The sequence below is a fragment of the Propithecus coquereli genome, unplaced genomic scaffold (genome assembly GCF_000956105.1).
Source record: "Propithecus coquereli isolate 6110/MARCELLA unplaced genomic scaffold, Pcoq_1.0 Scaffold248, whole genome shotgun sequence".
Taxonomy (NCBI): domain Eukaryota; kingdom Metazoa; phylum Chordata; class Mammalia; order Primates; family Indriidae; genus Propithecus; species Propithecus coquereli.
Genome location: NW_012148041.1, coordinates 1,049,516 through 1,067,757, shown reverse-complemented (window position 1 = coordinate 1,067,757; position 18,242 = coordinate 1,049,516). Strand labels below are relative to the sequence as shown.

The 18,242-nt window shown below is 42.6% G+C and overlaps 1 protein-coding gene across 2 annotated transcripts; it reads left to right on the top strand.

The window, feature by feature from the left end:
* The first annotated feature begins 248 nt into the window (after positions 1-248).
* On the top strand, positions 249-17,299 carry TCP11 (t-complex 11, testis-specific). 2 transcript variants are annotated; one of them, XM_012646633.1, is made up of 9 exons: positions 249-382; positions 3,127-3,223; positions 10,462-10,582; positions 13,133-13,353; positions 14,117-14,253; positions 14,515-14,732; positions 14,825-15,006; positions 15,923-16,086; positions 16,867-17,299. In XM_012646633.1, the coding sequence occupies exons 1-9, from the start codon at positions 259-261 to the stop codon at positions 17,097-17,099; spliced, it is 1,497 nt and encodes a 498-aa protein (XP_012502087.1). In that variant the 5' UTR covers positions 249-258; the 3' UTR covers positions 17,100-17,299. The 2 variants fall into 2 exon arrangements, with proteins under 2 accessions (XP_012502087.1, XP_012502086.1); XM_012646632.1 differs by having other exon boundaries at positions 3,112-3,223.
* The last annotated feature ends 943 nt before the right edge of the window (positions 17,300-18,242 follow it).

The window sequence follows — 18,242 nt, the reverse complement described above, 5'->3', positions numbered from 1 at the left end:
GCCTAGTGGGGGAGGAAGGGGCCTCAGACCTCAGCTTCCTCGTTGCGGCCCAGCACTCGGCGGCTTTCCGGTCCGCATCCCTGCTCCTCCAGGCTCCCTTGCCCCCGGTCTTCCCCCGCCCTGAGAGGCTCTGAAGCGGCTGCTCACCCGCCCCTCGCTCCCAGGCCGGGTCCTAGGGCCCTCCTTGGCGGTTGCGGAGCCCCCTTCCCTGATGCGCACAGCGCGCCATTTCTCCCCAGCCCAGATACCACCAGCAAAATGCCGGACGTCATGGAGAATGTGTCCCCGAAGGACCCTGGCGACGCAGAGAGCGGGCCCTGCAAGGCTGAGACGTCAGAACCGACTCAGGAAGACAAGAGCGGCCCCGAGGACGCCCCTGCCTGTAGGTCCAGCAGTCTCCTCGGCCACCCTCGAGGGAGGGGGGGCGCGTTGGAAGGAACCTGGGCTCCAGCGCTGTTCCGGGGACCCGCACACTCCTCAGCTGCCAAGTTTTCTCTCTCGGCCTTCCCCGTCTTTTATTTACCCTTCTCCTTGTCTCCCACATGGTCTTGACTTGCAGGCCCTAGGCCCGTTGTTGACCAGAGGTCTTCAGAGAGGCCTTGGTCCTGGAGAAAGAGGTGACCCAAGTGTGATTACTTGAATCTGACAAAATTCGAGGTTGAGTCAGTTCAAAGGCATCTTTGTATTCTTGTATTTTGAATTTGTAGGTGGAAAATGGCAGCTATCTGGGGTCGATTTTGAAAGAACCCAAATGATCCCAGACAGGAATTGCGTTTTTTGTTGACTCAAGAAGTAGTACTGCCCTGGGCTCATATTCTTTAGCTCTGTACTGTAGTAGATGTTCTTTTGTGTTCATACTGGGGCACGAGGTCTCTTCCACACATCGTGGTGGGTCCAATCTCACTGGGACTCATGCTGCATTTCTCTTATAATTATCTCCAGAGAACTCAACCAGTCATCACTCTGAAGAGCTGTGTGCATGCAACAACCTGACCTAAAATTCTTGAAGATTTAAATACAAAAAATTAGTTCCAGGCCCTGCTGCTAAGTTGAATTAGATTTGTTTCTCCTGTGGCCACATGGGGTCGCTGCTGGTTAACAGAATGACAGCGTATTTCGCGCATGTTGGACAGACAAAAACCTGATGTGGGGTGAAAGTCAATTTTTTTGTAAATACAATTTAAATTCTTCAGGCGGCTATTTAAGTGAATCCATAGATGAAACAACTCTCGGTAAAATGAATAACCAAATCCTTTTTTAAAAAAATAAATTTGAAATTTTGTGTATTAGTTCGATTTGATTAAATTACTGTATTACTTGAAAATATCTTTGTCCTTGGGCTCTGGATTTTTAAAACCTATTTTAGTTACATTTCTCTTCGAGTCTTCCTCTTTTTTGCATTTTAGAACTGTTTTGGAGTTGCTCAGTGCTATGTTACTTTCGAGCAACAAAATAGTCTTGTCCAGGCAGGCTGTGGGCTTGGATTTGTTGTAGCTGGAAAGTGTTTCAGTGTATATTTCCTTCAGTCCTTCAGGGAGCTGCTGGAACTCAATCTCTTTTTGGAGATTTTCTCTTAGTTCTCACTTAGCATTAGTGAATTAACGGTGAGTCTGTTTACATATTTGATTGTTTTGCTATTTTGGCTAGAACTAAAGACTTCAGAGAGGCTGTATAAACAAAGGGAACTTCAACCATCTGCTTAAGGTTCAGTTCACCTTTGTTTGCCTAAGCAGGACTCAGTGGGTTTTTTATAAAGGTCTACAATCCCTGTAACTTTTTAAATTTTGAAATATTCTAAATCTGTTGAAAAGTTAAAAAAATAGTGAATGCCCACATTGTTAATGTTCTGCTATATTGCTTTTTCTCTCTCCATATATATGTATATTCCCCCCTTTCTGAAAGATACAAAGTCATGACTTTACCTCTAAATACTTCCTTATGTATTTTTCTGAGAACAAGGGCATTCTCCTATGTAACCTCTTTTCTACAGTAACTTTATTTTTCCTTTTTACATGTTTTAATCTTTTTGTTATAGAAAACTTACACATTTGTAAAAGTAGAGCAACTAATATAATAAACTCCCATTTATGCATCACCCAGCTTCAATAATTTTGAACTCATGGCCAGTCTTAGTTCTTCTATATCCCCTTCACAGCTTGAGGACAAATTATGAAGCTTCGTTGAAAGAGAGAGAGAAAGTATGATTTATTGTGTATAACTTCATTTTTTATACCAAGTAATCATTATAACTGCCATATATACCTATTATGTGAGAATGCTATCAGCTGTACTACAGGCCTGTACTAAGAACTTAAACAGTGCTTGCCAAATGCTGGTGCTGGTCTGTGACAAAATTCTTAGTAATATTCAGCAAAATGAAATTATTATATAAAGATACTGTAATGAGTTTTCTTAAAGCTGTATTGATTCAATTTAAAGGACTGCTCTTTATTTTGAAAATATTTCCTTTCTGCTTTTTTGGAGGTTAAACTGTATTTCCTTTTATGAAATGATGATTTTGGTAGTGGTAGAGTGGATTTTTTTATTTCTTGTTCCACTGTCCATACTTGGCAAAACAAAAAGTTGGCACATCGTCAGTTGCTTAAAATTTTTTTGAAAATTTTATTGATCTGCGAAATCCTAAAATCTGGAAACTGCTGCTTTAGAAGACCAAATGACTTTGGCACTATTCAGTAACATCTGAGTGTTATCTGTAGGGAGAATTTAGCTTTCATTGTGTGTAGCATTAGAGGCAGAAGAGGAAAGTGGACTCTTAATATCCTTAGATAAATATTTAGTTTTGCAAATCACAAATTATTGTTTCTTTGCTACTGTAATTATGATTTTACTTTTTAAGAAAAAAGTTTTTAATCAGTTTCACTGTATTTTTTATATACTAGCTGTTTGTCCTCTCTTCCCCCATGCTGGACTACTCTGAGAGTTTCTAGCACTATGGGGCATAAAGTTCAGAAAACATAAATAACTGGAATGGTTGAGTGAGTCTGTGTAAGATAAGTCTGATGAATCTAAATTTGGGGCCCACTAGGTTAAGTGAACTCTGAATAAAATAAAAATTCAGACTTGCATGGGTTCATTGTTGTCCATCATAAGTTCTTTCTGTCACAGTTCTCACAGAGACAGTTAATGAAGTTTCCGAGCTGAGCAACAAGATGGGGATGAATCACGATTACCACATGGAAGAGGAGATTGTACCTCCAAGCAGGTATAGGCTCTTCTACTTTCTCCATTTTACTCGTCCTGTTATGTTTACTTAGCACTAATGTCTTCTGATCAGACTTGATGCATTTTTATTTAATAATATAATCAGTATTTGAATTTGAGAGGTTTCAACAACTTAAACAGAAGAGTAATAATTGTAATTATTAGTATCAGACAATCAAGAAGAAAATGTTATTTAACCAATGAATGGACCAAAGCAGCAATAGTCAGAACAAATAGTTAGGGTGGATTTTAGATCTTCTCTGACAGAGTTGGAGGAAGTAGCCTGTAGTAGTTATCTATTGCTGCATAACAAATTACCCTGAAATTTAGCAGCTTAAAATAACATTTATTACGTCACAGTTTCTGTGGGTCGGAAAGATGGGCATGGTTTAACTGTGTGCCTCTGGTTTATAGTCTTTCACGAGGTTGCAGTCAATCTGCTGACTCTTGTCCAGAGCCTCCCTCAGCCTTGCCGCATGGACCTCTTTACAGGGCAGCTCTAAACACAGAAGCTGGCTTCCCTCAGAGTGAGAGAATGAGAGAGTAGGGGGTGAGAGTATCTCGTGCTCAAGACAGAAACCACAGCCTTTTTGATACCTAATCTCAGGAGTGACATCCCATTGCCTCAGCTACATTTTATTTGCTAAAAGCCAGTCATCAAACTCAGCCCACAGTCAAGGGGAGGGGAGTATACAAGGATGTCAATACAGTTGGCCCTTGCATACATGGATTCAACCAAATGTGGATCAAAATATTAAAAAGCTTTAAAAATAACAAAAAACAATACAAATAATATAACAGCTATTTATATAGCATTTACATTGTATTAGGTATTATAAATAATCTAGAGATGATTTAAAGTTTACAAGGGAATGTGCGTAGGTCATATGCAATCAGTACCACACTATTTTTGATCAGGGACTTGAGCATCTGTGGATTTAGGTATACAAGGGGGGTCCTGGAACTAATGCCCTTTGGATACCAAGGGACGACTGTGCTGGGAGCAGAGATCTTCGGGGCCATCTTACAGCTGCCTACCACATAGCTCCTGTCAGTTACTCTTTTAAGGAGCCTCAGATTAAATAGGCACAGATAAAAAGATTTTCTGTTAGTGGTGTTTTCAACTCTTGGATTGAAAAAAACTTGGGGTTTTTTCCACCTTCATAAATCAGCTTAATTTATTTATCAGGATCTGAACTCTGTTGATAAATAATGCTTCCCTATCCCCATCAAGCTCTGTTTTGATTCTTCTTGGTTGTACTGGCATTGCAATAAATAAGAACCATTCAGTAAGTATGAACAGAATTGGCTCTGCTGGTTTATTGGCAACTAAGTGGGTAAATTTCTGTGTCAGGTTTTACATTTTAAAACCATTCTAATTTCCCATCAATAGACAGATAAATAATGGCAACTTGTGATTAGTTTGCATCCTTACATGGTTTTGTTATTTGGCCACTTCAAGGAATCTGTTACGAAAGTGCCTTTTCTCTGTCCCAAGTTGCTCCCCTGGTCTTCATGCTCCTTCATTTGCTCTTGCTCGATGCTAGCAGGTGTCCATGCCAAGCACAGCTTCTCCAGGAACAGGTTTTCGCCACAACTCAGATCTAGCATCTCTCTCGCTGGTTGATATGTTGTTGCTGGCAGGTGGGGAGAGAAAAATGAAACTGGGAGAGTGAAGGTCGTTATAGATGATGGTTGGGGGGCGTGCAGAGGGGTATTTCACGTAGAGGAAATGAGAGAGGGAGAGATGAAGCAGGGGAGATAAATGGAGCTATTCAGAGCCGGGTTCCCAGTACGGTGATACAAAAATTTATGTTGGGAGAAGGTTGAAAGAGTTTGAGGTTACTCATTATTGGGGAGCTGGCTTTAGGCTCATAGAATGATGTTAATTAATTATAATTGTAGATTTCTGAGGGAAATCCCATGCTCAAGCATTCATTTACCCAGCATTTATTGAGTCCTTATTGTGTGGCAGGCAAAATGCTGGGTGCTGTGGATAGATATAGATATAGATAAATAAGGCACTGGCTTTGCTGTCAAGAAGCTTTTATAGGGGAGACAGTTGAATAGCAGAAAACAACTGATCAGACTGATAAGTTCACTCCTAGCTGTGCATATAGAGAGAGTTTGACAGAGTGCCTGGCTGCCTAAGGAAGATCAGGGAAGATTTGCCTACAGTGGAAGATTCTGCCTACGAGGACTTGAGTTGAATCTTAGATGATGAATAGGTACTTTCCAGGTGCTATCAGTGGGAAAGGATGCTCCAGGCAGTGGAGGCAACATGTTAGAGGCACAGAATGGTGGTAGAACATGGTACATTCTTTACAAGTATTAGGTTGGTGCAAAAGTAACTGTGGTTTCAGACCGTGAATTTTAAATCATTATAACTAGGCTCAAACACATCTTTATTAATCACTTTAGGAAACATTACAGTCAACCCATGTTTGCCAATGAGAAATAAGTTTGTTTATTCCTGTAGTGTAAAAATCTGTGCTTCAACGAACTCTTGGAAAGCATTTTCTACATCCTGCTGGTGGAAGGATTTTCCCTGCAAAACGTTGTCGAGATGCTTGAAGAAGTGGTGGTCGGTTGGCGAGAGGTCAGGTGAATATGGCAGATGAGGCAAATCTTTGTAGCCGAATTTGTTCAACTTTTGAAGCGTTGGTTGTGCAACGTGTGGTCAGGAGTTGTCGTGGAGAAGAATTGGGCCCTTTCTGTTGGCCAATGCCATCTGCAGGGGTTGCAGTTTTCGGTGCATCTCATCGGTTTGCTGAGCAGACTTCTCAGATGTAATGGTTTCGCAGGGATTCAGAAAGCTGTAGTGGATCAGACTGGCAGCAGGTCACCAAACAGTAACCGTGACCTTTTTTTTGGTGCAAATTTGGCTTTGAGAAGTGCTTTGAAGCTTCTCAGTCCAGCCACTGAGCTGGTCATCGCTGGTTGTAGTATAAAATCCACTTTTCATTGCATGTCACAATCCAATTGAGAAATGGCTCGTTGTTGTTGCGTACAAGAGAGGAGACGACACTTCAAAACGATGATTTTTTTGATTTTTTGTCAGCTCATCAGGCACCCACGTTTTGGGCTTTTTCACCTTTTCAATGGTCGACGTTGAATTCTTCGGTAGCTTCTCATGTAGTTGTAAGAGGATCAGCTTTGATGATTGCTCTCAGTTGGTCGTTGTCAACTTCCGACTGCTGGCCACTGGGCTCCTCATCTTTAAGGCTCTCGTCTCCTTTGCAAAACTTCTTGAACCCCCACTGCGCTGTACGTTCCTTAGCAGTTCCTGGGCCAAATGCACTGTTGATGTTGCGAGTTGTCTCCGTTGCTTTATGACCCATTTTGAATACGAACATCTCTTGATTTTGCTTTTTGTCTAACATCGTTTCCATAGTCTAAAATAAATATAAAATAAACAGCAAGTAACAAGTCATTAGTAAAAGCAATAAAGCAAGAAAATGCACATTAAAATGATGTAGAACATACCCACATTTATTTAAGAATATATTCCAATGGCAAATGGCAAATGTCAACAATGCTAAAACCACAGTTACTTTTGCACCGACCTAATAGCTTGGTATGGCTGAGCACAGGGTGTTACAAGGTAGGAGGAGATACGTTGGAAAACAGAGGCAGAGCACTGGCATGAAAGGTTGTATGAGCCATTTACCCTGCTGGTGATAGAGAACCCTCAAAGTCCCAAAGGACATGTTTTTAAGAGACGGTCTTCCTCTGTTGCCCAGGCTGTTGCCTCAGCCTCTCAAGTAGCTGGAACTACAGACACATGTCACCATGTCCAGCTAATTTTTTTTTTTTTTGGTGGAGTTGAGGTCTTGCTGTGTTGCCCGGGCTGGTCTTGAACTGCTGGCCTCAAGTGATCCTCCTGCCTTGGCCTCCCAAAGTGCTGGGATTACAGACATGAACTGCTGCACCTGGCCCCCAAAAGGACTCTAAATGAACCTGACATTATGATCAGAATTGCATTGTCGAAAAATTGTGGATTTTAGAATGAATTGTGGCAATGTGGAAAACAGATTAAAAAGGGACAAGACTGGAGGCAGGGGGACCAGTTAATAGCAAAAAATGATGGTAGAAGAGGATGGATTCCAGACATTCAAGAAGCAGAATTTGTGGAACTTTATGATCAATTGGATAAATTAGATGAGGAGACAGGAGTTAAGAACAATTCTAGTACACACTAGACCATTAGATTATCGTCAGTTACCTCTGATGATTGAGATTGTGGGTTGGGAGAGGAAGTTTGGCTATTTGTTTTATTTACCTTTGTATTGCTTATATTATTTTTACAAGGAGTATGCATTGCTACTATGTGTGGTGTTTTTTTTTTTTTTGAGGAAGGATGTTTAATTTAAGAAAACCAATAGCTATTTGGTAATGACTAGATAAAGCCTCAGAATTTTCAAATGGTTCTTTTTCTTCTTACTGGTCTAGCTCTCTAGGTCAGAGACATCATTTAAATAAAGATTCACAGGAGAAAATTCCTGTAATTTCATTTTTTAAAATTAATAGGCTTTATTTTTTTAGAGTAGTTTTAGGTTTAAAGAAAAATGTTTGGAAATTAGAGTTCGCACATAACCCCTCTACTGCCTCATGCAGTTTCCCCTATTATTCTATCTTTATTTTTTTTGAGAAAGAGCCTCACTCTGTTGCCCCAGCTTGTATGCAATGGCATGATAACAGCTCACTATAACCTCGAACTCTGGGACTCAAGCGATCCTCACAGCTCAGCCTCCTGAGTAGCTGGGATAGGTGCTTGCCACTGTGCCTGGCCCCCGAAGGCGGGGGGTTAGTATGGTATATTAGTATGGTACATTTGTTACAATTGGTAGATATTATTAATATTAACTCAAGTCCATAGTTTACATTGGGGTTCACTTTTTGTGTTGTATATCCTATGGATTTTGAATAATGTATGACATATATCTGCTATTACTGTGTCATACGAAGTGATTTCACTGCCCCACAAATCCTCTGTACTCCACCTACTCATACCTCCCTCTTACCTTCAAACCCTTGGCAACCACTGATCTTTTTACTGTTTCCATAGGTTTGTCTCTTCCATAATGTCATGTAGTTGGAATCATATAGTACGTACCCTTTGCAGATTGGCTTGTTTTACTTAGTGATATGCGTTTAAGTTTCCTCCATGTTTTTTCATGGCTTGATGGCTCATTTTTTTTTATCACTGAATAATATTTTATTCTATGGACAGTTTGTTTATCCGTTCACTAAGTGAAGGACACTTTGGTTGCTTCCAAGATTTGGTAATTATGTATAAAGCTTCTGTAAACATTTGTGTGCAGTTTTTGTGTGGACATAAGTTTTGAACTCATTTGGATAAATACCAAGGAGTATACTTGTTGGGTGGTAAGAATATGTTTAGCTTTATAAGAAATTGCCAAACTGTCTTCCCCGATGTGGCTGTACCGTTTTGCATTCCTGCCAGCTGTAGTGAGAGTTCTTGTTGCGCTACATCCTCACGAACATTTGTTGTTGTCAGTGTTCTGATTTGGGCAATGCTAATAGGTGTGTAGTGGTATCTTAATTGCTGTTTTAATTTGCAGTTCCTTAGTGACAAATGAAGTTGAGCATCTTTTCATATGCTTATTTGCCATCTTATATATCATCTTCGGTGAGATGTCTGTTAAGGTCTTTGGCCCATTTTGATTGGGTTTTTCATTTTCTTATTGTTGAGTTTTAAGAGTTCTTTGTATATTTTGGATACATATGCTTTATCATGTATGTGTTTTTCAAAGACTGTCACCCAATCTGTGGATTATCTTTTTTTTCTCTTAATGTTGTCTTTCACAGATCAGAATGTTTTATTTTAATGAAGTCCAGCTTACCAAATTTTTCTTTCACAGATCATGTTTTGGTGTTTTATCCAAAAAGTCATTTCCAAACCCAGGGTCACCTAGATTTTCTCCTATGTTATCTTCTCTAGGATTTTTATTTTTATTCTTTTTATTTTTAGTTTTTTAGAGACAGGGTCTTGCTCTGTTGCCCAGGCTGGAGTGCAGTGCTGCGATCATAGCTCACTGTAACCTCGAACTCTTAGCCTCAAGCAATCCTCCTGTCTTGGCCTCCCAAAGTGCTGGGATTACAGGTGTGAGCCACCACACTCAGCCTCTTATAGGATGTTTTTAGTTTTGTGTTTTACATTTAGGTTTGTGATCCATTTTGAGTTAACTTTTGTGAAGGATATAAGACCTGTATTATTATTATTTTTTTTTTTGGGACAGAGTCTCACTGTGTTGCCCAGGCTAGAGTGCCATGGCGTCAGCCTAGCTCACAGCAACCTCAAACTCCTGGGCTCAAGCGATCCTCCTGCCTCAGCCTCCCGAGTAGCTGGGACTACAGGCATGCGCCACCATGCCCGGCTAATATTTTCTATATATTTTTAGTTGTCCAATTAATTTCTTTCTATTTTTAGTAGAGATGGGGTCTTGCTCTTGCTCAGGCTGGTTTCGAACTCCTGAGCTCAAACAATCCGCCCGCCTCGGCCTCCTAGAGAGCTAGGATTACAGGCGTGAGCCACCGTGCCCGGCCAAGACCTATATTTAGATGAATTTTTTTTCATGTGGATGCCTAGTAGTTCCAACACCGTTTGTTGAAAGATCCTCCTTTCTAAATTGCATTGCCTTTTCTTCTTGTATTTTTTTTAAGGTGAAAAAAAAAGACTGATCCTTCTGGCTTCCGTAACTAGATAGATGGTAGTACACTGAGACTGGGAACACAAGCGGAACAGGTTTGGAGGGAGAAGATGATAAATTCAATTTTAGGCCTCTTGATTCGGAAATATCTATGGACATTCAGGTGTTTTCAAAGAAGGAAAATCCTTTCTTAGATTTTAGAAGTATAAGTAAATGCACGATCGTTTAGTTCAATGCTATATGTATACATAAATGAAGACTAAGTCATACATCTATGCTGCATATACAATCAGTGCTAAAATTCAGCCTCTCCTCTCTTCATTCAGGGTTCTTCCTACTGCAGAGGGAGGGCTGCTCTGGAATCAGAAGGAACCCTTCTGAGAGGTTTTGCTGATGGTTTTGAAATCCAAGTCTAATCCTAGCTTATTCGACTCTGCTATATTTCAAACATAGTTCCTGGCCTTTCCCTGTCAGTGTAATGCTCTTTTACCATATCAAATGCTGTTTGGGCTCAGGAGATTACGACCCCGTAACAGTTTTTGGGTCTCATTTAACCCTCTTACAGTCTGGAAGGCAAGGTCAAGGAGACAATGCACAATGCCTTTTGGGACCATCTTAAAGAGCAACTATCAGCAGTTCCCCCTGACTTCAGCTGTGCTCTTGAACTTCTGAAAGAAATTAAAGAGGTGAGTGACTAACCTTCTATTTGTAGAAATAAAGTTCTTAGACATCACCAGCTTATTGGAGTGTCAGTGGCTAGCAAATTTAAACTGAACATGGTTCATAAATCAGTCAGAGTCTAATCAGTAGACAGAAATCACATAGTAATTTGAACAGGGATGGTTTAATATAAAAATTATTATAACAAGGAATTAGAGAAATGAGGGCATAGCTGGTAAGAAGTAAAGAGAACTCTAAAGAATTCTGGAATATCAGATCTAAAGGGCATCCACCATACCCCAGGGTTGAGACAGAACACCCAAGGACCTCATCTGAGAGGGCATGGCTGTGCCAGGGGAAGTTGCTGGCCTATGTGTGTTGCTGATCACTGGGCACTGCAGGAGCCAAGCACTGGAGAAGCGAGCCTGCCAAGTGTGCATACCAGAACCCAGAAGAGAAGCTCTTGCCTTTGCAATGTCTTTGTAGTATGTGGTGGACACAGCTTAAGGTGACCCACAATGATCTGCACCCTTGTATCTTCTCGCCTTCAGTGTAGGTGAGATCTGCAACTTCTAACCAATAGAATATGGCAAAGGTGATGGGATGTCACTTCCATGATTACATTTCATCATATAAGACTCCATCTTAACAGACTGGAAGGAGAGATTCTTCTGCTGGCCCTGAAGAAGCAAACAAACATGTTGTAAACTGCCTATGGAGAGGGCTACATAGCAAGGAACTGCAGGAGGCCTCTAGAACCTGGGGGTAGCATCCAGCCAACAGCCAGTTGGGGCCCTCAGGCATCCAGCTGTAAGGAAATGAATCTGAATGAGCTTGGAAACAGACTCTTCCCCAGTCAAGTTTCCAAATGAGAATGCAGCCCAGATAACACTTTGATTGCAGCTTTGGGAGACCCTGAACAGAGGACCCAGCTAAACTATTCCTGGACTCCTGAGCCACAGAAACTGTGAGATAATAATGTATATGTTGTTTTAACCTAAGTTGATGACAATATGTTACATAGCACAGAAAACTAAATAATAACACCCTCTACAGGTAAAACTTAAAATTTGTACCATCCGGGGCCAGGCACAGTGGTACATGCCTGTAATCCTGGCATTTTGGGAGGCTGAAGCAGGATTGCTGAGGCCAAGAGTTTGAGACCAGCCTGGGCAACATAGTGAGACTTCATCTCCACCAAAAAAAAAAAAAAATCCAGGTGTCATGGTGGGTGCCTGTAGTCCTAGCTGCTCAGGAAGCCAAGGTGGGAAGATCGCTTGAGCCCAGGAGTTTGAAGCTGCAGTGAGCTATGATTGTGCCACTGCACTCCAAGCTGGGGCAACAGAGTGAGAACCTCTCTAATTAAAAAAAAAAAAAAAATATAGATATATATATATATATGTATATAGTGCCATCTTGAGAAGATATTGAAAGGTCTTAGCTCCATTTTCACGGAGCAGAGAAAAGAACAATGGATTTGGAGCTGTGAAGCAATATATTCATAAATGGCAGAGTCATTCCTTTGGCTACTCAGCTTCCATGTGCACCATTTGAATCCCTGAAAAGAACTCTATTTCTACCTAATAGTAAATAGCTGTCTGTCTGTCAGGTTTCATCCTCTCCCAAAATGAGGCGACACATGGCCCAAATAGTTATGGTATCCATCGCTGGCTGCCTCTCAAATTCAGTCACAGCTTGGTTGAATATGCTATTACCTAAAGGCTAAATTGTAAAGTTAAATTCTAACAACCTCTATATAAAATAAAAATGGGAAGGAGGAGGAAGAACAAAGTCGTTAGCATATACAAATAAACATACCTATAACAAGCAAAGGGAAAATTTATAGTCCTTGTTTCTGTAATTGGTCAAAAGGTTATAGTTGATATCTATGGCTTCCTTCTTCCATTCTTCCTTCCATATTTCCCTTGTCCTTTGCCAGAAATTCAGCTGGTTAGGGTTCTTTATCTGTTGGAGTGACCCAAACCTTCATTGACAAAGAGTCTGAGTCCTCAAACGTTTTGTTCTTTTTGTTTGTTTGCTGTGGATTTTCCATTAATCTTTAATATTGAGCTTGGAAGTACTAAGTGGCACCTCAGAGAATCTGCTGGGTTCCAGGCATAGTCTATCTTGCCCCCATTGTGTAGCGGTAATCCAGCTTGTGCTTGGTACCCAGGATTGGTTACTCCAGCCAGCAGAGTAACTCTTTTTTGACCCTGTTGGCGCAGTGTTGTAGGAGCCTCAAATGGCCAGGTAATGGTTTCATCTTCTAATTCACTGGAACCAGTGCAAGTACTTCACACAAATCAGCAAATCTCAGACTTGGCAGGATGGGAAACAAAATCCTGTAAAGTGGGTTATTAGATGAACTAGTGCTGAAATTGATCCCCTTAAGCCTTAAATTATCATTGGCCCTTAAACAAAGGTAAATAATATTCTGTAGGAAACTTGGGGACCCAACTTCTTGATCCTTAAAAGACACAGGCTGGGATGTCTTTAGCTAAAGGGTCTTCCCACTGGAGAGAGCTTGGGGCTCTAAACACAATGCAACCCCTTCTTTGACTTTCTCTCTTGGGCAGATCTTGCTGTCACTGCTGTTACCACGCCAGAACCGCCTAAGAACTGAGATCGAAGAAGCTCTGGACATGGACTTCCTCAAGCAGAAAGCAGAACATGGGGCTCTGGATGTCCCTTACCTCTCTAAGTACATTCTCAACATGATGACTTTGCTGTGTGCACCAATTCGAGACGAAGCAGTGCAGAAACTAGAACACGTTACAGACCCTGCTCAGTTACTGAGGTGTGAGACTTAATCCCTGCCCTCTGAAACCTGCCACAGCTCCTGGGCCAGGAAAAGCTGGGGCAGACACTGGGTATAGCCATTGTTTCTACCGTTTTTTCCCTACTGAAGACCTGACCACACTCCTTCTCTCCTCTGTGGTCTGTTGGCCTTTCTTTTCCAAAGATCGTCTCACAGGGCCTTTGGTTATCCTTAGATTGGTCTGGCCCCCCCGTGTAATACAATAAGACGTTAGAATACATAATTATTTCTTCAAGGAGTTAAAACATCCCTTTCCAAGGTTTTCTCTTGTCCCAGTTCACACACTGTGAGGGGGCAGAGATGGGAGATTATCGCTATTTCACAGCTATAGGAACCAAGAATCAGAAAGTTAAAAAAGAAAAAAAAAAAGTGGCCCAATGAGTTAGAAATAGTGTCACCTATAATACCACTTTCCAAATAGAATTGTTAATATGCTAATTTATTGCTTTCCACTGACTGCCCTTTTTAAGAAACAACAGAATGACCATAGTGAAAGAGATCTAGACCAGAGGCTTTAAGGTCCAGAGACTTATGTGTTCCCAGTTTTGCTACTAACTCACCTAACTCCACTGGGTCTTGGATCCTGGGCTACATGTCACCTTCTGTAAATGTAGGAGGTAGAACTAAGTTTTAAGGCCCCTCCTAACTCTAGAATATAGTGATTTAGTGACTCCTTGTTTGGGTTTCCAGTTCACTAGATTTCCTTTCGTAGTATAAATATTTTATTTCCCCCCTGTGTCAGAGGGATCTTCCAGGTTCTGGGCCTCATGAAAATGGACATGGTGAACTACACTATCCAGAGCCTTCAACCCCACCTGCAGGAACATTCCATCCAGTATGAACGGGCCAAATTCCAGGAACAGCTCAATGAGCAGCCTAGTATGTATATAGCGTGAGGGCAGGGGTGGGAAGACATGACCTTGGGTCTGACTTTTATGGTGTGAGAAAGGATTCCGTCTCTTTTTAGGAATACAGTTTCTTCCTCAGGTAACGGGAGGGAGACGGACCGTTTATTTAAGACAGAAGGGCTCTTAAATCATTTATTTATTGACCAGGAGTCTGTCTTGAAAAGAACTTTGGTCTTAAAGCCTCAGAGATAAAAATGCTGAAGATGTTTACACACTCCTTTCCCTGTCGCAGGCCTTCTCAATCACACCACCAAATGGCTGACCAAAGCAGCAGCAGACCTCACCGCGCCACCTCCAACTTGTCCTGACATGCCTGACTCCCCCAGTGTGGCCGGCCCCTCTCCAAATGAAGCAGCCAACAACCCAGAGCCCCTCAGCCCGTCAATGGTGCTGTCCCAGGGCTTCCTGAACCTCCTTCTCTGGGACCCTGAAAATGAAGAGTTCCCTGAGGTAGGAATGTCTGGGGGCATTGCCCTCTTTTGTATGCAGGGCTTCCATCAGGACCCTCCTTTTCCGACAGCCTGTTCTTCCCTGGTCCCCAGACCCTGCTGATGGACAGAACCCGGCTGCAGGAGCTGGAGTCCCAGTTGCACCAGTTAACTGTCCTGGCCTCAGTCTTGCTAGTGGCCGGTAGTTTCTCTGGCAGTGTTTTATTTGGCTCACCCCAGTTTGTGGATAAACTGAAACGCATAACCAAATCACCGTTGGAAGACTTTAACTCCAGGTAAGCGGCATAGATCTTTTTTAGAGTACAAGATGATATGAGGTGTTTAGGACATAGGCAGGTAATGAATGATTGCTTGCTGTCTACCACAAACCACAGGAGGGCCCTTTGGAACCATCTACAAAGATTGTCAGTTTCTTTCCACAAGTGGTATTGAGGCTCATGACAAAAATAAAACTTTCTGTCAGAAAGGGTAGTGTGGGGGCAGTTTGCTACAGAGGAGTCATCATCTACTTGAGTAGGTGACCTTGGGCTGGTATTATTATGGATATCCAGGAGTTGGTCAGTCAGTCAGCAATATAATTGAACATCCACTGTGTGTAGGCCACCACGCCAAAGGAAAAAGAGGAATCAGAAGGCTGGGTTTGTAATTATAATTGCTGAGTTAGGACGAGTGACCATGGAAAATGCCTGAGGAAGTCTTAAAAATGTATACATAAAAATAAAGGGCCAGGCGTGGCGGCTCACACCTGTAGTCCCGAGGCCAAGGTGAGAGGAGAGGATTGCTTGAGCCCATGAGTTCAAGGCTGCAGTGGGCTATGATTGCACCACTGCACTCCAGCCTGGGTGACAGAGTGAGACCCCATCCCCAAAATAAATTCATTAATTAAAAAGTCCATGGGACTAAAGAATGCTGAGTAGATCCAAGGGCAGAACTAAATGCTGTCCCAGAGTTGATTTTATAGTTTATCTCGTTTACTGAATAGAATATGGTAACATAGAGAATAGTTGGTATCTTGAGGGTTATGGTGAAGACATTGTACCTGCCCACTGGGCCCTGCTGCCTCCCAGGGGCTGGGTGTTGGAGGAGGGGAGGATGGCTGGGATTCTCCTTCAAGTGGGCCTCGCTTCTGGTGTGGAGCTTCCTTGCCTGGGCCACCTGGTGGGTACCAGAGTACTCTTTTTTATGCTCTAGGCCTGAGGAGGCTATGCTGACTGTGAGTGAACAGGTATCTCAGGAAATCCATCAAAGCCTCAAGAATATGGGCCTTGCTGCTCTGAGCAGTGACAATGCAGCATCTTTGACAGGACAGCTCCAGAACATTGCCAAGAAGGAGAACTGTGTCCGCGGTGTCATTGGTGAGCATGCTCATGAGGCGGTGAGAGTGCTGGGGAGAGAGGTAAATCCTAACCCCGGAAGTGAGTTACCCAACTATTTAGCACCATAAGGTATGGTCATTGGGTAAGTCACTGTTTAGCCTTTAATTTTTTCAAAATGCTGGATTGAAAATATATCCATTTCAGTATAAACACTGACTCTGTGATTCTGAGGAAGATTTGCACCAAGAATTCATGGCTTCCAGGTGTAGGATACTGTCCAACCAACCTGATTAAGTCACCCTGGCCTACTGGTGGGTCATTCTCTGACTGCAGTCTAAGACATTTGACGTCCCCCACCCCCAACAAGAAACTGATGCTGAATTAGGCTGGAAGACATGTTCCCATAGTAGGAACTCCCCCACCCCTATGTTGGAATGGAGGCCATGAGCTTGGCCATCTGAAGGAGCACTCTAAGATCTTCCTGTGATGTCAGATGCTCACTAGGATCTAACTGATGGCTATTTCACAGCTATAGGAACCAAGGCACTCTAAGATCTTCCTGTGATGTCAGATGCTCACTAGGATCTAACTGATGGCTACGCAGACAATCTTTTGAATAGTAAGAAATTTACTAACCCACTAGTTTTTGATCTTTGCTTTGTCCCTGAGAGCTAGATTGTAGCCTCCTTATCTATAGGTGAGTGGACAGCTTGGTGAATATCTTAGTTAACTCAGAATGTGGTGAGTGGAGTCCAGGGGAAACGTTTCTCCCTGAAATCTGTTTGCCCTTTCCCTTCTCCTGTCTTTTCCTGCTCACAGATCAGCGGATCCATTTGTTTCTCAAATGCTGTTTGGTTCTTGGTGTGCAGAGGTCTCTGTTAGACCTCCCTGGAGGCCTTACTCTCATTGAGGCAGAGCTGGCGGAACTGGGCCAAAAATTTGTGAACTTGACTTATCACAATCAGCAGGTGTTTGGCCCCTACTACACTGAGATCCTAAAAACCCTCACTTCCCCAGCCCAGGCACTGGAAACAAAAGTGGAGTCTCTCTGATAGCACTGGCTCAGAGCCCTGGCACCTTGGACCCAGGAGAGAGGCCCATCATCTTCCTGGGGTAACATCACCACTGACCAGCAGAAAAATGAATCCCCACACCAACCTCCCAACGGCCAGTACACCAGGGATGTAGGGATCAAGATGTAAACACCAACTGGCCCACACCCATTCACTAATAAACTTCTGAATTGCAAGAAAACCTCCATTCTTCTTGTGATGTATCTGAGGTCAAGCCCTATGAGCTCAGCCCCCAACTAGCTGGGAAGTCAACAAGCTCTCAATTTTCCTTTCTCTGGCTATGTGCACCCTTCAACATGCAGAGCGGAGCAGCCAGGACACCCAGATGCTAGCATTATTTTCTCTAAGGGTGGAGCGTTTCTCTGAGGGCTGTGAGAATTCTGAAATTATCCAAAATGTGAGTATTAGGGCTTCTCTGGATGCCTTTGTTTTTTGTCCAGGTCAGCTCAGAGATATGTTTTGTCCAATTCAGCTCAGGGAAGAACATGGTTGAAAGAAGTTAGAAAGCTCGTTTCCAGGACCACATTCCCCTGAGGGTTTCAAACGATGCAACAAGAAGTCAGGAATAGTAAGAGCATCAGCCTCCTCTTCTGCTGCGCGGTGCTGGGGCTGGACGGGAATGGGTGCTGGCTGCAAGCAGGCGTTCCAGTAAGGACAAGTTTCAGAGTTCATGGGCGCTTTCTCTCAAGTTATCCAGAGTTCAGGCTTGGACGGTTATGTCAGTGACTGCCTTGGATCAAGTTTATCCCTGGTCCTGTTTTCTAGCCCAGTAAGTTTCCTGTTCTCTCATCTCTAAGCTTAAAACACCCTGTGCATCCTGGCAGGTGACATGGGCACTCAGAGGTGGAGCAGCTTCCATCCTTCCCACTTCCAGTCTGGGCAGTGTGGTTGTGAGCTCTCGTTGGCATTACAAATGAGAGATGTTCTAGGAAAGACCTGGGCTTGTCTCCTGAGATTGTAGAGATTCAACCTGTCATTTTCAGGTTGAGTGCAGCAGACCAGCCCCAACTATTACGGCTAAAATGAGGGAAATGTTCAATTCAGATTTAGAAAATGCAAATTCACTTATGTGTTCCTCAAGGCAAGGTGAAAAAAAACAGTGTTCTCAGCATTTCAGGAGAT